The 22,506-nt window shown below is 47.0% G+C and overlaps 1 protein-coding gene across 1 annotated transcript; it reads right to left on the bottom strand.

Moving 5' to 3' along the window:
- Window positions 1-8,866: 8,866 nt before the first annotated feature.
- Ccdc105 (coiled-coil domain containing 105) lies at window positions 8,867-17,699 on the bottom strand. The gene is made up of 7 exons (XM_036170641.1): window positions 17,034-17,699; window positions 15,569-15,673; window positions 11,042-11,240; window positions 10,565-10,731; window positions 10,361-10,456; window positions 10,150-10,263; window positions 8,867-9,244 (listed from the first exon to the last, which is right to left on the bottom strand). Exons 1-7 carry the CDS (start codon window positions 17,601-17,603, stop codon window positions 8,996-8,998), a joined length of 1,500 nt encoding a protein of 499 aa, XP_036026534.1. The 5' UTR covers window positions 17,604-17,699; the 3' UTR covers window positions 8,867-8,995.
- Between the last annotated feature and the right edge of the window lie 4,807 nt (window positions 17,700-22,506).

Here is a 22,506-nt window from a genome sequence, read left to right as displayed (position 1 = left end):
GAGAACTGAGGGGTGTGGTTTCCTTCTGTAAGAGGTGTCATTGTGGCTTCACAACTACACCCTGCCATCCTTTCCTACCACTCTATTCTCACCATCCTCTGCCCACCATCTTCTCCCTTCCATCCTCTCCTCACCATCCAGTTCCCACCATCCTGTCCCCACCATGTCCCCATCATCCTGTTCCCACCATCCTGTTCCCACCATCCTGTTCCCACCATCCTGTTCCCACCATCTTTCCCCCACTATTCCTGTTCCCACCACCATTCACAATTACCTCTTCCTATTCCTTTTGCTTCATCTCCTGTGATGTCCCCTGAGCCCTGGGAAGGGAGGAGGTTGATGCACATGCTCCATCCATGGCTGAACACTCACAGTCAATCTCAGCACTTTGAACATGTTAAGATGGACAGACTGTTCTGGATTACACAAGTGAGTCCAATAGAATCCAAAACTCCTTTTACGCTATAGCCAAGAGGATCAGAAGCAGAGGAATGACGGGAATTAAAGACGTGACTGATACCAACAGGCATGAGGGTGGACACCTGTCACCCCAGCACTCAGAGACTGAGATGGGGGTGTAATGATTTAAAAAAAAGGCAAAGTGGGACCCTGCCAAGGTATGGCACTAAGCAAATATGCTACGCACAACACTGTTAGTGCAAGAGGCTTATGGGGGAGGGAGAGAGCAAAAGAGTGAAAGGCCATGTTGGAGTGGGGACAAGAGGAGGCAAGAGAGGAAAGAGGAGGCAAAGAGAGACAAGAGAGTGAGCTGTGCTCCTGCGGGCACTTTTAAGGGGTGCACATGCCGCATAGCCGACTGTAGAAAGGCAGCTGCGACAGATGACAACATAATTGCTTTGGCGGCAGAGGTAGGCTGCCACCGGGGCAGAAACTAACAAGGGGAATCACAACTTCCAGGTTTGCCTGGACTAACATAGTCAGACCCTGTCTAAGGAGAGAGAGGAGGGAGGGAGGGAGGGAGGGAGGGAGGGAGAGAGAACAGCCGGGTGGTGGTGGGGTGGTGGTGGCACACGCCTTTAATCCCAGCACTTGGGAGGCAGAGCCAGGTGGATCTCTGTGAGTTCAAGGCCAGCCTGGGCTACAGAGTGAGTTCTAGGACAGCCAGGGATACACAGAGAAACCCTGTCTCAAAAAGAAAACAAGGAGAGAGAGAGAGAGAGAGAGAGAGAGAGAGAGAGAGAGAGAGAGAGAACTAGTTGACTTTGAAGACGAAAGGAGAGGCCACCAGCTAAGGAAGGCTAGTGGCTTTTAGAAGTTGGAAATGTCCAGAAAAACATTTTCTCTGCAGGTCCTACAGTCCACCTAGTAAACTCATTTATGTATGTGTGTATGTTCGTGTGTGTGTGTGTGTGTGTGTGTGTGTGTGTGTGTCCCTGTGCGCAGACATGTATGGGAGCACCTGCATGTGTGTGCATGTGCCTGTGGAAAACAGAGTCAACTTAGCCATTTTCCACCTTTTTCTCCCCTTATTGTTATCTTTGTGATGTGTGTACGCACAAGCCGTGGTGTATGGATGGAGGTTAGAGGACAAATGTGTGGCGGCAGTCATTTCCTTCCACTTTTATTGGGGTTCTGGGAATTGAACTCTTTTTACTCACTGAACCTTCTCAAGAGCCACCTCTTGATTTGGGGGGACAAAGTCTCTCATTGGCACCTGGGACTCACTGATTAGGCAACACTGGCAAGCCAAAGAGCCCCAGGCAACCACCTGTATGCGTATCCCCAGAGCTGACATGACAAGCATACACCATCATGCCTGGCGTTTTACATAGGTGCTGGCCATCAAACTCAGGTCCTCATGTTGGAAAGCAAGCACTTTAATAACTGGTCTCTTTCCCCAGTGCCAATAAACCTGTTTGGATTTTTAACACTAGGACCCTCCCAAAGGTTAAAAGCACCAAATTCATTGTACATTTTTATGATATTAATAACACACTCTTACAGAAGTGAAAATAGCTGAAGTCAAGAGAGAGTTGTCCGAGAGGCGGGGAGCCTGAGAAAGAGCAGAGGGTAATTGTGTGTATGTCATAGCCTTAAGGGTCACAGTCAAACGTGTCCCAGGAGTAATGGGTGCTGTGGCAGGTGGTGGTGACCAGAGTGCTGGAGACACATGTGGAAACTGTTGTGTGTTGAATAGGAGATGTCCCCCATTGGTTCTCATGTGTTGACCACTTGGAGCCCAGGTGGCGGTGCCGTTTGGAGAGGTTGTGAAACCTTTGGGAAGTATGTCACTGAGGGCAGGCTCGAGGATTTATGGCCGCTTCTATTTCTGTCTTTCTCTCCCAGCTTCTGTGTGTGGAGACAGACGTTATGAGCCAGGTTCCTGCTTCTGCTGTGATGCCTTCCCCACTCCGACAAATCCTGTCCCTCTAGAACAGTGGCTCTCAACCCACAGGTTGAGTTGCATATCAGATATCCTGCATATCAGATACTTACATTACAATTCATAACATTAGCAAAATTACAGTTATGAAGTAGCAGCGAAATAATTTTATGGTTGGGCGGGTCACCACACGTGAGGAACTGTATTAAAGTGCTGCAGCATTAGGAAGCTTGAGGACCACTGCTCTGGAAATGTAAGCTAACATAAACCCTTTCTTCCTTAAGTTGCGTTCAGCCATATTTTATCATAGCAACAGAAAAATAGCTAATACAGACAGCCAGGCAGGAGGCTTCATAGGAACACCCAGCTGGATGTTGGCATGGACCACAAACAGGTTAGGGTGAAAGGAAATGTGTTCAAGATTATCAAGAGTGCTATGATTTGAGCATGGTTCACCCCTCAGTATTGGAAGCCTGGTCTCTAATGTGGTGGTATTATTAGTTTGGGGATCTTTAAGAGGTGAAGCCTACCATTAGACTGCCACATATCTATGCACATATGAGAAGCACTAGTTAGCTTTGGTGGGTTGTTCAACAAAAGAAGTATGAAGCTGGGAGAGCGACATGGGGGGCAGATCTAGGATTTAGCTCTAGTGAGAGTTATTACCAGAACAAGCCTGACCCTGAATCTGTCCATGTCTTCTGGCTTGGAACAGCGTCTTGCTTTCTTTTGTATTGCTGTGGTAAGACATCATGACCAAGACAATGTATAGAAGAATTTATTGGGGCTTACAGGTTCAGAGGGTTAGTCCATGACCATCATGTGGGGAACACGGCAGCAGGCAGGCAGCTGAAGCATTAGATGGGAGTTTACATCTGATTCTCAAGTTTTGGGGAACATGAGTGATAACTGGGAATTTCTTGGACTTTTAAAACCTTAAAGTACCCCCTCCAGGGCCACACTTCCTCCAACAAAGCCACACCTCCTAAATCTTCTCAAATAGTTACACCAGCTGGGGACCAAGCATTTCAGTATACGGGAGCCCATGGGGGCCATTCTCATTCAAAGACCACAGGTGGGTTCTCTCATACTTAAACATGTTATTTATCATAGTATCACCAGCACTGACCTGGTTCCATTTTCTGTGTCCTTGAGTCTCTAGAAGTGTGAACTAAATAAATTATTTTTCTTTCTAAAGTACCACACTTGAAGTATTTTAGTTATAGTAGTAAAAATGGGTGGATACAAGAGTAAAATCAATAGGATATTTTGCAGATAAAATTGCTCTGTCTAGTAGCACATACTTGTAATCTCCATTACAAGGAGGCTGATGCAGGAGGATTGTGAGCCAGCCTGGTCTAGTTAGTGAGATCCTGTCTCAGTAAGTAAGTAAGTAAGTAAGTAAACAACAAGAAAAAACAAAAAAAAATAAGTACGCACTTCTGATGCTTCACAGTGTATTGTTTTGTTTTTCATTTTCATGTGTGTGTGTGTGTGTGTGTGTGTGTGTGTGTGTGTGTGTGTGTGTGTGTATGCGCACACACGTGTTTTGTGTGACATTGTTCTTGGAGAGATGTGAAGAAATTTCTGCTGACCCCAGATAGAGAACCAAAGTACAAATACCACCAAAATCTAACTCGGTAAACCAATTAATTTTATCAAGGTTACTTATAGGAATATGGGTGAGGGGTTAATTACAGGACCCCAAATGACTCAGACAGCTGCATCACCAAAGCCTTCCCCAGTATGAGAGCTGGAAACCTGGAGCACAGTGCACAGTCTACAGCTGCTGATCAAGTTAGAGGGTGTCCTTTCCAGGAAGCTCAGTTGGTCTGAGCCTCTTCCAGGAAACTTGGGTTGTCTGAGAGTCTTCTAGGCAGCTTGGCTTTACTGAGAGTAACTCTAGTGAATCTGCTCAGTTTCAGAGATTTCCGGAAACTATTTTGAGTTGTATAATTCTGTCTTTATGGAACTTCCCTTCAGGATACAGTGTCTCTCCCACCCCCCTTACCCCCAGTACAATCTATTGTTTCACCTCCTTGGTGAACACATTTCACCCAGCAGTGGTGGTCCACACCTTTAATCCCAGCACTTGGAAGGCAAAGGCAGGTGGATCTCTTTGAGTTCCAGACCAGCCTGGTCTACAGAGTTCCAGGACAGCCAGAGCTACACAGAGAAACCCTGTCTTGAAAAACCAAACCAAACCAAACCAAACAACCAACCAACCAACCAACTAACTAACCAACCAACCAACCAACCAACTAAACAGTTTCACTCTGGCTTTACATCCTATGTTTTAAGAGTTTTTCCTCCAAAATGGAATATTTTAACCCAGAGGAAACTACTACACAAGTGTGTGTTGTGCTTTGACCATTGCGCTACCTCTCTAGGCCTAGCAGCTATTTCAAAGTGAGATTACAAAGGCCTTTGAAAATGGAGAGATGGCTCAGAGGTTAAGAGCACTGGCTGTTCTTCCAGAGGTCCTGAGTTCAATTCTCAGCAACTACATGATGGTTTACAACCATCTGTAATGAGATCTGGCACCCTCTTCAGAACACCATATACATAATAAATAATAAATATTCTAAAAAAAAAAAAAAAAAAAAAAGGGCCTTTGAACAAGTGAGCCAAGTGTGTCCAGTGTAGAAGGGAAGACTTGCAGACCTGGACTATTCCTGCTTTTGAGAGGCGTCTGTTCAGCTCATTTCCCAATTTCACATTGGACTACCGATTTTGGTTAATATCTTTTAGTTCCATGTACATTCTACGCCAGTGGTTCTCAACCTTCCTGAAGCTGAGACCCTTTAATACAGCTTCTGCTGTGGTGACCCTAACCATAAAATTATTTTCATTGCTACTTCATAACTGTAGTTTTGCTACTGTTACAAATTGTAAATATTTGTGTTTTCTGATGGTCTTAGGCAATTCTGTGAAAGAGTCAACCCACAGATTGAGTACTACTGCTCTGGACATTAGCCTATTCCTCAATCAGTTGGACTGAATACTCTCTCTCATGCTAGAGGCTTCTCCGTGCTGTTGATGGCCCCCTTTGTTATGTGGAAGTGCTTTCAGTGACACAACCCTGCCCACAAGTTGGCCTCTTGATCTTGTTTCCTTTTTGCCGGTATTCACAAGTCAAACTGAGCTGAGAGGCATATCGGAGGCCTCATCACAGCCTCCAGTTTAATTCCCTCTTCTCTAAAGTGTAGATTTGACGCCACCTTATGGCCTCCCAGAGGAAGTGTCTCGCTGAGTCCCTGGAACTCACCCCTGGGAATCAGCTGACACCTCCGGTGTGGTGTCCCAGCTGCGTTGGGATTGCGTAAATGCTGCATGGGAAGATTGTGTAAGGAGAGGTGACAAATGGGACTGTGTCAGCAAGGAAGAGGGCAGTGGCCTACAACCCGTGGGGCAAGGCATCACTTGCAAAAAGAACATTTGCATCCCCGAGGAATGGCTTCTGAGAATCAACAAGCAGACCTGTGTGCAGGGAAGGAAGTACCAGTGCCATACCTTAAAAAAACAAGTGGTTCTACCTATAGGGATCAGCAGCCAGTGGGGTCTACCCTGCAGTTTCCTAACAACCCAACTGTGGAAAACCCCCAGCAGTTAATAGCAGGTTGGTGCTGCACTATCACCGGATGTTTTCTTGGCACACAACTCACATCTTTGGAAAAACAGTTAGTCACTCTAGCTATGCTTTAGAAAGTCCCTGTGAGCACCAAATCAGTAAATGCTGGACATTGGCTCTTTTGAGAAACAAAAGGTGAGCCTACTGTGAACCTCTGACCACATTCTAATCAAATAATCCACACCCAACCTTGTTTTCAGCTTCTGTTTAAAGGCACTTTATTTAGGACGTAGATATTGTTGATGCGTTTACAATAAACAGCATTGTAATTCAAGCCTAAATGAAGCTTATATGATGAGTCAGTCTTTTTATTTATTTTTTGGTGTTTGTATGGTATAGTGTATATGAATGTATGTGTGTGCATGTGTACATATGGCTCATGTGCACATGTATGTATGTATGTAGAGGCCAGAGGTTAACATCAGGTGGCTTCCTCTGTCACTTTCCACCTTAGTTTTTGAAACAGCATCTCTTGCTGAACATGGAGCTTACCAATTGATTAGACAGCAAGCCCCAAGAATGAGTCTGTCTCAGGCCCTTCAGCTCTGAGGTTACAGATTAGAATTACCAGGCTTTGATTTGGGTGTTGGGGATCTGAACTCGGGTCCTCACTTTTCTGCCTGAGATATCTCCCCAGCCTCCTCTGTTATTGTTTGTCCTTTGGTACTCTCATACATATATATGACACATTCTGACCCCCCCCCTTTATCTCCCTTTCATCCCTATCAGTTCCCTTCACAGACTGATGTCTTTTTGTTTTGTTACCCACTGAGTTTAACAGGGATGTCTGTGTGATCATTGGATTAGAACGACCCACTGGAGCCCAGTGGGTACTCAATTTAAGACATTGACTTTCCTCCATGAATCTATCAGTAGCCACCAGGAAAGAGTAGAGCCCCATGAATCCCTCCCCTATCCATACCTAACCGTTGACAGGCTCAGTCTTTCCTAGGCCCAGCTACAGGCTGCTTCAGCTGGTATGAGTTCATGATTGCATCTGTCCTGTCTAGAAGATGGCATTTTTTTTTTCAGCCAATCACCTTCTTCTAGCTCTTACTGTCTTCCTACAGTAGAGGGAGTGGATGTTTTGTTTAGCCCAGTCTCTCTCTCTCTCTCTCTCTCTCTCTCTCTCTCTCTCTCTCTCTCTCTCTGTCTTTTAGGGAAGGTTTCTCGTGGCTCAGGCTGGCCTTGAGCTAACTATATAGCTGAAGATGAACCTGATCTCTTGATCCTCCTGCCTGCACCCAGATGCTTGGATGACAGATCTGTGCCAACATACCTAGTAGCGTGGTTTTTCACCAAGAAACATCATGACCTTTTTGCACTTAGGGATCTTTGTTTTTTTAAAAATTTATATATGAATGTTCTGCATGCCAGAAGAGGGCATCAGATCCTATTACAGATGTTTGTGAGCCACCATTTGGTTGCTGGGAATTGAACTCAGGACCTCTGGAAGAACAGCCAGTGCTCTAACTGTTGAGCCATCTCTCCAGCCCTGCACTTAGGTATCTTAAGACGTGTTTGTGCACTCCCCCTGGAGGGCATCTGACACAGTGAAACCAGGAATGGAAAGAATGAGAAGTGCAGACAGAGGGTGAGAAGTAGCCTGCCAGGAGGACACTTGTTCCCAGTTAGGGGGCTGAAGCAGGGGGGAGCCTGTGGGGAGTCAGAATGGCTGGAGACTTTCACTGCTCTGTGACTGTCTGCAGGTGACCACAAAAGCATCACAAGCATTGATTGGTGGCTCCAAGATTTTTCACAAAGAGGGGAAGGCACAAGTATGGAATCTGATTGGTGAAGTTCAACCGTCATGTCTTCACTAAGTTCCCTTGAGTTGGGGCTTGAAAGATGGCTCAGTGGTTAAGCGTGTGTGTACTGTACTTACAGAGGATGGGGATTCAGTTCTCAGCTCTCGGCATCAACAAAGGGTGGCTCACAACACTCTACAAGTCCAGCTCTAGGGATCTGATGCCCTCCTCTGGCTTCTGTGGTCCACTGCACTTACATGCACACAGACCTCCCAAAACAAGTGCACATAATTGAAAAAACAAACACTCCCCATAATTCCCCTTCAGTGAGTGTGTTCCTTCCTGATTGGTCGAGGGGAAGGGGAGAGAGCCTGACAGGTGCTGATGTAGAAGTCTGAGACTCTTCTCAAGTTGGCACTTGTTGAATCCATGAATTCAGAGTTCCCAGTGTGAGTGCAACAATCACCCTTGTCTGTATATCCCAGGCCCTGGGATCCAGGGACAACAGATAATAGAGTTCTCTGCTGGTGTTCGGGGGTACCGGAGCACACAGGAGGAACTGAGCTACTACAGATGTGATCAGGCCTCCCCTGCAGGAGGCCACTCAAGGTCCTCTCCCTAAAGAACACTGCTGGCTGCAGGGAGTGGGTTTGTGAGCTTCACCAGGGCAGTGACCTGTCAGCTGTGCCCAGTGGGGCCACATGCCCAGTTCAGGGCCTGAGACTTTTTGTGGGATGAAGATAGAAGCAGAGACCAGAGGCGTTCTGCTAAGAGGGCAGGCTCTATAGCGATGGATGAAGATCCTAAGTGACCTTGGGCAATCAGCTTAACTTCTCTACACCTCCGTTTCCTCAACTATAAGGTGGAGCTGTTAATAATAACAGCTTATGTTACTGCTCAAGTCATGATAGGCAGCAGCTATGCTACTTACCTTCTACCAATATATTCTTCTGTTCTTCCCACAACCATTCAAAACAGGTGCTGTAATATTCATTTCACAAGCCAGAGAGACTGAGGTCAGAGAAAGGCAGTGTGGGTGGCCCAAAGCCAAACAGCTTGAAACCAGGGACCTGGGATTTGAACCCTAACAATCTGACAGCAAATACACAGGTTTTATGGCATGACTGACATACAGTAGGTGCCTAATAAGTGACAATATATTTTATTATAGTTTTGCTAGAGGGCGTTTGGAGGGAAGATGAGTCAGAGCGGAGGAAGGGCCATCCATTTGGGGACATCTCTCCAGTCGTCTGAGCCCAAGGCCAGCTGTGGTCACTTGGGGGCAGTACTGGTTTGGCTGCGCGGTGGTGTGCGAGGGTCCCAGTCGTTGACCAGGCGCTGTGCCTGCTCATAGCACACGTGCGGGTGGCGCTGGCGTAGGCGCAGGCGCACCACATCGTAGTCAACATCATGTCCTATCTTTTTGCAGTTGAGGCTCCAGGCGAGGTTATCGTGTGTTGTACGGAGCTCTGCTAAATTCTTTTCCATGTGCAAGTTGTGGCGCGTCAGCTTGTCAGTACCCTGGAGAGGGAGGGGGCAGCGATCTTGCTGGGGAAGGGCGGGGCCTCGGCAAGGAGGTGGCCAGGCTGCGCTGGGAGGGGCGGGTCCTGGCAAAGGAGCAAGGGGCTTATCAGGGGAGGGACCGTGCTTTAAAAGGGACAGGGCAGCAGGTCTGTGCTGTGGGGGCTCAGGCCTTGTGGAGAAGGGGCGTGGCCGCTCTGGGCAGGGTTGGGGCTTTTAGGAAGTAGTGGAGTTAGCAAAGTCTTTCTGGGGAGGATCGAGGCAGTGCTGGCAGCGGTGGAGCTGTTCTGAGGTGGGGAGGAGGAGGGGCCGTATTGGTAAGGGAAGGGACGTGTTGGGGCGGAGCGGGGTCATACCGAGCAGATTTGTAGGTCCTGGCTGGGGAAAAGTGGGTTGGTGTTGGGGAGGGAGGAGCTGTTCTGGGAAGGGAGGGGGCAGTGCTGGAAGACTGTCCAGCCAAACTCAGAGCCTTGAGCTGGTGCTATATCAGGCAGTCATGAGCATAGAGTAGATGTGAAAAGGGTCAGAATTCTATGCAGGAGGCAGATGTTAACACCTGGGCCAGGCGTACATCTGGAAGGGCTCCACTTTCAGAAAAGCATAGATGAGTTACAGGGGTCCCAGGGAAAAAGCTGGCCCAAGTTTGCGTGAAAAACAATCAAACAAAGCACAAACACAAATGGCTGAGATGGCTGAAGGGGGAGGTGCTCTTACAGCAGGGCGCTCCAGGAATGGGGGAATACATCTGAGCTGTGTATGCTAAGAGTTTCAGAGCTGGGCTGTGGGAGGGCCACCCGCCGGCTTCAAAGGCTAGCTGTCAGAGGCAGAGCTGCAGGGAGCAGTTCTTCCTTGGTCAGGAAGCTTGGGGGAGGCAGGACATGGAGGGGGACATGGAGGGGCCATACCTGGGCAAGGCGCGTGGCCTCGGGCAGCTGAGTGCCCACGTGTCTCTGATACATGCGAACCAAGGGTCTGTTCAGTTTCTCTCGAGCCTCCAGGTTTCTTTTCAACAGAGGACCCTGGCAGAGTTCGTTGTGAGGAGCAGTGAGGCCGAGCCTACCCGATACCTGCCCTCTCCCGCCCGCTTCTCATAGATTACTCACCCTCAAACCTTACCTTGATAAGGCCCCTCGTGACATACATCTCTTGATTGAATTTCATGCACCGGTGGATAGTTCCCCTCATTAGCCCTAAAGTCATAGTCATTCTTTCCTGCAGATGGGGGCGCACGGGGGTCTCTTACTGAGTATCTGTCCCCTCCTTCCCCACCCACTCCAGCAGCAGCCACCCTCTGGAGCCTCGCCAGGCCGCAGTGGGCACCTTCAACTCCAAGGTCTCACGCATCTTCTGTGCCAGTGAAGCGCATACGCGGTCGCTGACGTTCTGTTGTTGATTCTGAATGTCCACCTCGTTCTTTGCCATCTCCGCTAAGGTGTCCTTGGACTCCATCAACAAGCGCTTGGCTTCAAACAAGGCCTTAGCGCAGGCTGTGAAAGCACAGGATGTACATGGGCCACAGGCATCTCTGTCTCCCCTCCCCTTCTCCCCTGTACCCTCTCTATGATGGTGGTGGGCCAGGGGTGAAGGGCCATGGATGAAGGAGAAAGCCCAGATAAGGGCTAGTAAGTGAGGATAATTTGAATCGTGTGTTAGGGTTGGCTTCTTTTGAAGCAGAATCCGTGAATGTATGAGTGTTGTCGGAAGTGTCCAGGGGAAGGGGCCAAGCAAGGCTGTGTACTTAAGGAACAGCGAGTTAAGGGAGCTGTAGTTTAGCAGATAAGCTCCTGTGGTGCCTACCTGGGGTGTATGTGCCCACGGGGTCAGGGGGAGGCGTTTTCAGGCCCTGAGTTCGAGGAGTTGGGGGTCGAGTGATGTCCACCCACGAGTGGCGGCCAGCCTGCTCCAGAACCTTGTCCAGCGGCTGGTTCATTAGTTCCACAGCTTGAAGCCTTTCCTGACAGTAGAAGTCCAGGGTGTCCCGGCAGGAGGCCAGAGCCTGAGAGCCAGAGAAAGAAGGCAGAAAGTAAGCTTGGAGGTCGGGGGCGGGGCGGAGCCTTGGGCCCCTAAGCTCGCTCAGCTCACTGTTCTAGCGAAGCCCAACATCAGCAAACAGAAGTCTTTTGCATATGTATATATCCTTGTAAACACACCTCTCACCTAGATGCTGCAGAGCCTTTCAGTAACCCATGCATTTTCCTGGTACCTCTTCTCTTTGTCTCCTGAACCAAGCTGAAAGTTTGGCTTTATTATTATTTTTTTTTGGCGTGGTGGTGGTGGTCAGCAAGCTACAGCCTATAGACTGGTGGCCTGCTTTGATTTTTATTTATTTAAACTTTAAAAAAGTATACTTATTTATTTATGGATATGAGTGTTGGTCTGCCTGTATGCCTGAATGAAAGAATAGGGAATCAGATCCCATTATAAGATGTTGTGAGCCTCACTGTGGATGCTGGGAATTGAACTCAGGACCTCTGGAAGAGCGGCCAGTGCTCTTAACCTCTGAGCCATCTCTCCAGCCCCCTATTTGTTTATTTTATCCAGGACACAGTTATAGGACTTTTCCTGGACACACTGGTTCTGGTGACTTTATGGGGCTCTGGCCTCCCTGAGTAGTTATGATGGGGTACACAGAACACAGGGCTGAAGGCATTTGCCATTGGATGCTGACAAAAAGCCTACTTAAGATGGCTTAGCAGGTCAAGGTGCTTGCAGCTAATCCTGATGACCTGAGTTTGAAACCTAGGACTCATATGGTAGAAGGAGAGAATCCACACTGGGCAGCTCACAACTGTATCGTTCCAGCTCCATGAAGAATCAATACCACTGGCTTCCTGGGGCACCTGTACAACATGTGCAACTTCCCTTTCCAATATACCCATCATTTAAAACAATCAAAAAATGATCCTGTGATATAACTCAGGGTGTTAAATCCTAGTACTTTAAAAAAAAAAAAGTCTTCCCTACAGGAATCCAAATATTTATCAAGTCCCTACTGTGTGCCAGAGAGTGTGCTCAGTGTGGGTTTGGTGCTCAGCTAACAGGGGCAAATTGGTCAGTTACCATTCCCAATCTGTAGACAGGACTGGCTAGCAGTTGGGTATCAAGAGAAGAGGGCTATTTATTTATTTGCTATGGTTTTCAAAATATGTTTTTTATTGCCGGTCAGTGGTGGTGCATGCCTTTAATCCCAGCACTCTGGAGAGAGGCAGGTGGGTCTTTGCTGCAAGCCACAGGAAAATGTAATGGAATCCAGCTACTATCACAAAAACTACTACTTGGAAAGGTCAAGGATTTTCCGAAAGTCAGGCCATGACATAAGAAGTCTTGGTGATATTTTAGCTTTTATATATACATATATATAAAATAGCTGGCTCCTACAATGATTTTCTTGTATGCTATGTGTGCTTCCAAGAACTCCTAACAATGTATTTATCTAAAATACCTATCAAGCCTCCAAGGCCAAATGATCTCCTGAACTAAGGTAACACCCTTGTGGGAACAAAGCCTGTGTCTCCTAGGTCAGGCGGATAGCTTTATTTCTTGTACAATTTTAGCTGAGACCCTCCTTTCTTTTCTTTTAATTTTTTTAATAAATATATTTATTTATTAATTTTTTTCATTTTACATACCAACCCCAGTTCCCCCTCCCTCCCTTTCTCCCACCTCCTCACCTCCCTCCCACTCTACCCCCATCCACTCCTCAGAGTGGGTAAGGCCTCCCATGGTAGTCAACAAAGTCTGGCATACCAAGTTGAAGGAGAGCCTAGCCCTTCCCCATTGTATCAAGGCTGAGCAAGGTATCCCACCACAGGGAATGGGTTCCCAAAAGTCAGTTCATGCACCTGGGATAAGTCCTGGTCCTGCTGCCAGGGACCCCACAAACAGATCAATCCACACAAGTGTCACCCACATTCAGTGGGCCTAGTTCAGTCTCATAGAGGTTCCTGAGCTGTCAGTCCAGAGTCAGTGAGCTCCAACTAGCACCGGTCAGCTGTCTCTGTGGGTTTCCCCATCATGATCTTGATCCCTCTTCCTTTTCCTTCTCCTTCTTCTTCTTCTTCTTCTTCTTCTTCTTCTTCTTCTTCTTCTTCTTCTCCTTCTCCTCCTCCTCCTCCTCCTCCTCCTCCTCCTCCTCCTCCTCCTCCTCCTGCTCCTCCTTCTTTTTGGAGATGAGGATGAAACCCTGGGCTGTTCGCTTGCTAGGCAAGCGCTCTACCATTGAGTTAAATCTCCACCCCTGCTCCTGATGTTTTACAATCTTGCATCTAAGCTGTTAATGCCCAATAACCTGGATACACAGACCAGGAGCTTCCCTTAAGTATTCAGGAGAGTGGAACCTCGCAGGGAATTAGTATAGGGAGGATATCAAGGTCAAGGTTGCAAGCAAGGCAACAGTTACCCAAAATGGGGGCCAGGACCTACAGCTCCCCTCCCTTTTTACTAAAAAATGAGCTTCTGGCTTAGGTTGCGTGGGACGTCAGTAGGTCACCTTACCCATCATGGAGACACCTGTCCAGGCTACATAGGCCTTCTGTCTTAGGTTGGTGAGCACATCCCCAGGCATTACCCATCTCTGAATACTCATTATCATACAGGCTCAATTGTGTGATAGCTGCAGAGTTAACTGTTGCCAAAGATCTTTAAGTGGCACTGGGCTTGCAATCTGTGTGTTTGACACAGAAAAGACCAAAAGAAGTCTTAACCCACCCATAGCCGGTAGGCTAAAGGCAGGTGATCCATTCCCTTCCTTAATGAGCCTCACTGAAAATTGGAGTCCTTGTAAGATGGTATCCTGAGAGCAAATGAAACTTGAGTTTGTAAATTTATAACTTTCAAAGCCAATCGAAATGTATATAACTATTGATTTAAATTTGTCATGCCCAATAGAATGAAAGATTAACTGTGGTAGCTACTTTTGCTGCCAGGGTCTCCACTGTGCTAGCTGTAGTAACCAGTTATGAAATGGCAATCCCAGAAACAGTAGTAGCAGTGGTCATCACTGTTATAACAGCAACAACAGCAGCAGCGATGTCAAATTCTCTTCTGGAGCATGTGGGTATCCATTGGCATGGACACAACTCCAGGAACATGAACCGCTGAGGCCCATTAATCTTGATCCCAGCCCGACTTAAGCTGGCAGCTCTGCAAAAGAATAACGAAGAACCATAAAGGAAAAACAGGTAGCTCACAAGGAGCAGAACTAATGGTCTCATAATGGCTACATTCAGACTCACAAATTTTAAGGTATCTTCAAAGGGGGCTGAATGAATTTCAGGAGGCCAAAAAATGTTGCACAGAGCCACTCCTGAGAAGCAGGTACTGCTCCAGCATGAATAGGATTGTGAGAATGAAAATGCTTAGCTGGCATGCTACTGTTACTAAATGGAGAGACCCTCCTTTCTTATACAGCCTTACTAACATAATAGACTCCTAACATCTAACCACTTCTAGGAATGTAGATTGAACACATACATTCCCTTTCTCTGATATCTTAACCGATTTTAGCTCTCAGTTGACCTCCTCCTTTACCACTCCCTTTTTGGGTTGTAAAAGAAAGCCTGAAAGTCACTGCCTGAGGAAAACTCTTGCCGGCCTTTATGACCCTGTAAGAATTCCAGCCTGGTGACCTTGCTTTAGCTAGAGCACTGCTGTTGCATGGGTCTATAACTGCAAACCTCAGAGGAGACTTGAAGAGTGACAGGATTTTTGAGAATTTAGACTGGAGAACTAGATGGAGAACTAGAGGATGAGATGGAAGAGTCAGATGGGGAAGATCTAGATGGGCAAGAGCGAGATGAGAAGGACCCAGATGAGGCAGAATTAAGATGAGAGATTTAAGATAGAACTTAGAGGGGACAGCAGATAAAGGGAGAGAGAAATCAGGCAAGAACGGAGCTCGAGGCATGAGAACAGAACTGTAGGTGTGAGATAGGATTTTATCCCAGAGGAATAAAGTAGACCTACTAAGAGCATGGTGTACTTAGATTCTTTTCCTGAAAATCATTCTCGCTGTTTGTAGTTTCTCTTCTGGGCCTCTGGGAAGAGGATTATTAAGGCTGGTCCTTAATAATATTCGAGAGATCTCTGAGTTCAAGGCCAGCCTGGACTACAGAGTGAGTTCCAGGACAGCCAGGGCTACACAGAGAAAGCCCGTCTTGAAAAACCAAACAAGTTTTTATTAGCATATACTAATTTTACACTGTGGGTTGCACTGTGACATTTTCATAACTGTACACAACGTACTTTGACCATATTCACCTCCCCTTAGTTCAGAGCAGTTTGTGCATTAGGTATCCAGGTGTCCCTCTCCAGGTACCCCCTAACCTTGAGCAAGGTCTCCGATTTTTCCATGTCTTTCTCCATTTTTCTCTTCATGGACTTCAGCTCCTCTTTCTCCCAGACAAGCATGCTGTCAGCCTTGTCCGGAATCTAGAAGACAAGGGGAGAATTACTCTCAGGAGAAGGCTGGAGAGGGATTTTATCTTTCATGGTGGAGAGGACGTCACATCCTTGTGAACTGCAGAGCTTGGAACTCGGAGCTGGAGGAGTTCCACTCCGTTGGGAGTAGGGGGAGGGGCTGAGGCTATCACTGAGCATTGATCTCTGCAGGAGGCCCTCTTGTGCAGAGGCTTTGGGGTGCTTTTTTTTTTTTTTTTCTTTTTAAATCAAGTGTCTATGACTTGCCCATGGAGCTGTTTGCTGGCTTTTAAAAGTTCACAGTTTGGCTTAGGCTCCTGGGATACCACCTGTCTCCATCCCTCAGTGCCAGGGCTATAGGCACTTTCATCCATGTCTGGCTTTTCTCTGGATTCTGAGGATTCAAACTCTAACCCTCCAGTTCACATAGCAAGGGTTCTTACTGGCTGAGCTATCTCCCTACCTCAGGGCCGGGTTTTATTTTTTGTTTTGTGTAGGGTGTGGTTCATCTGGTTTGAGACCCATGGCATCATCAAGTGCCCTCCTTAGCTGGGTCTGAAGGTATTTCTCCCTTGAAGTTGGGGCATCATGGCCTTGTGGCCAAGGGGGACCCTGTGGGTCCGGGAAAGTGTTAGAGCAGGGGTAGAGGTGATTTGATGTTCAGACTTGGGGCTGTGAATTTTTCTCGTTGGGAAGATTTCCATGAAGTGTGACCCAGGGAGGATTTGGAACAGTTTGCCTATTGTCGAAAGGGTTTGGGGATTTTGTCCTTTTGTAAGCCGTCTGACAGGAACGGATACATTCAATCTGACTATCACTGAACACCAGGAAACTGGAATTCACCCCAGGTATCTCGTGCTGGGACAAGGAAAGGCCTGCTGCCAGCTGGAGGAGGAACTTTCATCCCAGCAAGGGTTTGCACGGTTCTCACCGCTTGTCAGACGACCACCCTGCTGGAGAGACAGAGCTGAGACCAAGGCGGCGACGGGCAGGACTACGCCTTGACTCGGACTGCTTAGATGTGAGCATCTTTAATCTCACCGAGGACCACGAAGATGGGCAGAAGGATCCATGGGTGGATCTCTTCGTCCCTCTTCTCCATGTGGCCTCATTGATTAAATACCCTTTCTGCTTTTTATGATTAATTTGACTGTTCTAATCGGCTTAAAGAGGGAGGGTGGCCACACTTGATTTCTTGGGGGCACAGATTGTGACTCCAATTTCGGTAACGCTTTTGGGGGACACGCTCAGGCTTTGGAACTCGGAGGCATAGCCACCCTATCCTGAGGGTATCCTCACTGGAGAGGTTTTATCTGTCTGAGGAAGGAAGCGTCAGCCTCTGCCTCTGGTGTGGTGGCGGGGAGGGTCGCACCTTCTCGGACTTGGGTCGGTAACCCCGCAACTTGACGCTCTGCTGGTTGATGAGCAGGCCCTTGCGCACCTCGCTGAGGCGGCGGTCGCTGGCTTCGCGCTGGCGCAGCAGCAGCCGCAGCTGCCCATTGATCTGGTGCTGCGCGCGGCCAAGGCGGGCGGCGGTGAGGCGCGCTCCGCGCGCGTGCGCGTGCACCACCTCTGCGGTCTGCTGGGCACGCGCGTCGCGGTGCATCGGCAGCGGCAGGCGCGCGTACCAGGCCGGGGGCTTCATCTTCCCTTTCCACAGAGTGACGCCTTCTCCGGGCGGGGGCTTCTCCAGGGTGCCGCCGCCTTTCAGCATCTCCACGCGAAAGCGCCAGGGCTCCATGTAGGCGGCTCGGCCCAGGTGATGAGCCACATTCGGGTCCAGCACACTGTCTTTGGGCTGCCACATGGTCACCGCCTCCTGCCCGCAGCGATCGGTCAGAAGGTGCGCCTTGCGAGACGTGGCCTGGGCCGCCTGGCGCCATTCTGGAGCCCCGACGCGCGAGTCCTGGCCGCGGTCGGTGGAGGGGAGCACCACAGGCATGGTCCCTAACTCGGTACCAGGATTTGGCCGGGGTTCCCCTCGCAGAATGGGCAGGGGTCCACCCACCCTTAACCACACACCACTACTTCCGGGCGGCTAGAAGGAGCGCGTCCAGAGCTCCCCTCACCATGGCGACGACGACAAGCCTGCAGATTGCGTTCCAGGGGGTGGGGGAGGGGAACAGTAAGCTGGAGAGGCGGCATCCTGCCTGGAAATTCTGTTGGACAAGTTTTGAGGAAGCCACTTTTATGGAATTGCTCTTGCTGTTTCTCTTGATTTTGGGAAGATTGTCAGCCAACTTATACCTTCTAGCAGACACGGTCTTTCATTTTGAAAATCCTAAGGGATCCACGAGCAGTACTAGTACTAATATCAGTGGTCTCGAAGCATATTCGAATACCATATACTTGTGTGTGTGTGTGTGTGTGTGTGTGTGTGTGTGTGTGTGTGTGTGTGTCTGTCTGTCTGTCTGTCTGTCTGTCTATCAGCACGGGGTGCGTGTAGGTGAGAAGACATCATGCAGCAGTCCATTCTCTCCTTTCATCATGTGGATTCCAGGATCAAACTCCATGGTTTGGCATCAAGTGCCTTCAGCTGAGCCTTCGTGTTGCCGCCTCCCCTCCCCCCATTATGCTGTTATACTCTTGAAATGAACAATCAAAACACTGAATTAGGGGTTGTGGATTTAGCTCAGTGGTAGAGCGCTTGTCTAGCAAGCTCAAGGCCCTGGGTTCGATCCTCAGCTCCAAAAAAAAAAAAAAAAAAAAAAAACAAAACAAACAACAACAACAACCCACTGAATTAGGAATACAATTCTTGGGACTGGGGAGATGGCTCAGTTGGTAAAGTGCTTGCCTTACTAAGCATAGGTGCTGAGTTTGATTCCCAGAACCCACATGAAAGCATGCCAGGCTGGCTTGGTGGTGAGACTGTAATTTCTAGGGATGCTGAAGTGAGGCTTCCTTGGGCTGGCTCCTACACTTGGCCATCTCCTGGCTAGTGAGGGACCCTGACTCAACAAAAGCTGGAAGAGACATCTGAAGACAGACACCCGAGGTTTTTGTGCACCTGCACACTCATACCTTAAAAATACAATTCTATTTATTATACCACCAAGAAGATTAAATACTTAATACTCATCAGCTCTTAGGACATTCTAAATTCTTCTCTCACCTCAAAGTTTAGAACTTTTTCCTTCTCGTATAATTTTCCTTTGCTAACTTTGTGGCTGACTCCATTTTGGTCTCAGAACCCAGCCTGTGGTTTTATTTAGATGACAGTCACAAAAAAAAAAAAAAAAAAAAAAAAAAAAAAAGGGAAAATACCCACGTCAACCAACCAAAGCAAACAATAACAAAAAACAACCAAATAAAAATACAAAGAACTAAAACCTAAGCTGCCACCATCATCAAACTGACTCAAACCAAACCAAACACCCAGATTAAAAAAAACAAACAAAAACAACTCCGAACACATTAAAGAAAAAACCACATGAAAATAAATAAGCAAATAAATAAATACCCTAAAGCTCACGTCCCTGAACTAAATTACCTCTTCCCTCTAACCTGAGCCCTACCATGGAATGTCAGCCTGCCCCATTATCTTTGTGTTCCTCTGATGTGTTGGTCCCAGGGCCTTTGTTCTTGCTGTTGTTCTTTGACTGGGTCTCTTTCCCTTAGTGTTTTAAATCTCTTTGAGTTCTTGGTATTTCTGCTAGGTTGGATGTGGTATGTCCAGTGTATTAGAAGCTTAGTCCTTCGTGTGTCAGTAGTAGACACTTAGAAGAAGACTCGGTCAAACTGGGCCTTGCTCTTGGAGGGGATTAATGTAGCTCTTATGTGATCCTGACTAGCTCTAGTTTTATTTATTTATTTGGTTTTTTGAGACAGGGTTTCACTATGTAACAGCCTTGGCTGTCCTGGGACTTGCTCTGTAGATTTTTTTTTAAGATTTATTTTTAATTATGTGTATTTGAGCTTGTGGATGCAGTGCCTGTGGAGGCCAGAGGAGGGCACTGGGTCTCCTGGGGCAGGTTGAGAGCCATTGGTGGTGAGTGCTGGGAACTGAACTCACATCTTCAACAAGAGCAGCTAGCACTCTTACCACTGAGTTGTCTTTCCAGCTAGTTAATTTTAATTTTTATTCATTGAATGAACACACTCATGAGCTCCTCCAAAATGAGGAACTGCAGAGAAGGTTTCAGGAGAGGCTGCTCACTTGGGACACTTTCCATACTCAGCCAATGCCCTTGCTCGTTCCATGTCTTGCTTTCCCTTGCTTTTCATTTTTTAGTTTTTTAGAATTTCATACATGAGTGCAGTATTTATGTAATTTCTAGCCCTCCCTTTCCTCATTCCAACTCCTCTCATGTGCCTCTCAAATTTTTGACTTTTTTAAAAATTAGACTTATTTATTTATTATGTGTAGAATGTTCTGCACCATCTGTACACCAGAAGAGGGCATCAGATCTCATTATAGATGAGCCACCATGTGGTTGTTGGGAATTGAACTCAGGATCTTTGGAAGAACGTCAATGCTCTATACCTCTGAGCTATCTCTCCAGCCTTCTTTTAAAATGACTTCTTTTAAAATTATTATTGTTATGTTCTCTCTCATCCATTTAGTGTTGCTTGTATGTGCATGTGCTTAAGTAAGAGCCAGAGGACCAGGATTTTTACTGCTAAATAGTGACATCTAGACATGAGGAGGAAGCTGAACTGCAACAATTTTCTCCTGTGTTGATTATTTTAATCAGTGGCTGAAGAGATGACCCAGTGACCAAGAGCATGTATGGCTTTTGTAGAGGAACTGAGTTTGGTTCCCAGCACTTATGTCTGGTAGCTCACAATCTTCTACAACTCTGGATCTAGGGACTCTGACACTCTTTTCTGGCCTCTGATGGGACCTGCACACACACATGCATAGACTCTTCCACCTAAGTTCACACATAATTTAAAAAAAAAACAATAGGATCTTATAATGTGGAGGTCAGAGAACAATTTGTGGGAGTTGGATCTCTTCTTCCACCATGTGGGTCTCAGGGATCAAACATAGGATGCCAGGTTTAGCAGCAATCCACTTTTTACTCACTGAACTACCTTTCTGGTCTGGATTCCTTTTTTTGTTGACCAGAGGAATTCAATGTGTTGATTGCTGCCTGCTGAGTGAGTGAAGACCAGAATTGTATCCAAATATCCACCTGAGAGACACTGTCTTTTTTAAAAAAAAAGATTTATTTATTTATTTTATGCATATGAGTGCTCTATCTGTATGTACAATTTTATATCAGAAGAGGGCATCAGATCCCACTATAGATGGTTGTGAGCCACCATGTGGTTGCTGGGAATAGAACTCAGAACCTCTGGAAGAACAGCTAATGCTCTTAACCACTGAGCTATCTCTCCAGCCCTAGAGACACTGTCTTAGTTAGGGTTACTATTGCTGTGATGAAACACTGTGACCAAAAGCAACTTGTGGAGGAAAGGGCTTATTTGACTTACCTATCCTGAATCATAGGGACTCAAGCAGGGCAGGAACTTGGAGGCAGGAGCTGATGCAGAGGCCATGGAAGGGTACTAATTACTGGCTTGCTTTCCCTGGCTTGCATAGACTACTTTCTTACAAAACCCAGGACCACCAGCCTAGGGATGGCACCACCTACCATGAGCTGGGCCCTTCCCCATCAATCACTAATTAAGAAAATGCCCTACAGCCAGCTTTTATGGAGGACTTTTGTCAGTTGAGGTTCCCTCCTTTCAGAAGACTCTAGCTAGCCTGTATCTGTCAAACTGACATAAAATTAACCAGCACAGATACCCACAGCTCTGTTGAGCCAGGCCTATGGGTAGGAATTTTGGCTCCTGATGGCTGTTGAAACTCATTAGGATGATGAATGTGGGTGCATTCTATTTCATACTGTTTTGTTTTCTTGTTCTTAGAAAATGTTACTTTTACTAGTGTTTATTAATTGCATAAAATAACGAATTTCATTATAATATCTTCATAAATACATTCAATGTACTTTGATCATATTTTACCCTCTTATTAGCTTTCCTTGTCCTCTATTTCCACCATATCTCTTCCTCTTTCCCATAGTCCCCTTGTGACTAGCCTGTAGAGATATGATGTTGTTCTGAAGAGATATCTCGTCCCTCAATCTCACTAAGAGGGTATTGAGACAATGGACCCTAAGAATCTCATGCTGGGAGAAGAGGAAAGCCTAAGGCTCTGGCCAGACAGGGGGTACTCATCTTCAGGAAAGAGATTACAGCCCTTTAGACTGCTGTACAGGAGAGCAATGATGGACCAGTTTTGTTAAGGACCATGCCTGGGTGAGGACTACTTAGATATGCATAATTATGGCCTCTACTTAAACCTTAGCCCCATCTCAGAACCCCAAAGATGGACTCCTTGGGGGGTCCATCTTGATTTTCTTGTCTGTCTTTCCAGTGAGACCGCACTGAATAAATCTTTCTTTTCTGCTTTTTCACTATAAATTTGGCTGTTTTAGCTGGTTTATAAAGGATGTGTGGCTAAGCACCTGTATGCATATGGGGTACAGGAACTCACACAGGCATACATCCAGTCTTAATCAGTATTCTATTGCTGTGAAGAGACACAGCAATAGACAAAGGCAATTCTTATAAAAGGGAGCATTTAAGACTTGCTTATAGTTTTAGAGGGTCAGTCCATAATCATCATGGTGGGAAGTTGCTGTGGGATGTCTTTCTGTATGCTGTGAATATGTGTTGCTCTGATTGGTTGATAAATAAAGCTGCATTGGCTTATGGCAGGGCAGGATGGAGCCAGGTGGGAAAATCCAAGAGAGACAGTGGGAGGAGAAAGGAGAGGAAGGAGACGCCATCCCACTCTCCAGGAGCAGCATGTAATGGCACACAGGTAA

Source organism: Onychomys torridus, chromosome 21 (assembly GCF_903995425.1).
Source record: "Onychomys torridus chromosome 21, mOncTor1.1, whole genome shotgun sequence".
NCBI lineage: Eukaryota > Metazoa > Chordata > Mammalia > Rodentia > Cricetidae > Onychomys > Onychomys torridus.
This window is presented reverse-complemented; position numbering and strand designations above follow the sequence as displayed.

Bases quoted from the DNA above. Each gene is read 5' to 3' on its own strand.
- Ccdc105 (XM_036170641.1), bottom strand. From the start codon at position 17,603: ATGCCTGTGGTGCTCCCCTCCACCGACCGCGGCCAGGACTCGCGCGTC. The intron at 10,732-11,041 runs GTAGGCACCACA...GTGCTTTCACAG, and splicing joins CGTGGGCACATACACCCCAG to CCTGCGCTAAGGCCTTGTTT. The intron at 10,264-10,360 runs GTAAGGTTTGAG...GAACTCTGCCAG, and splicing joins TCACGAGGGGCCTTATCAAG to GGTCCTCTGTTGAAAAGAAA.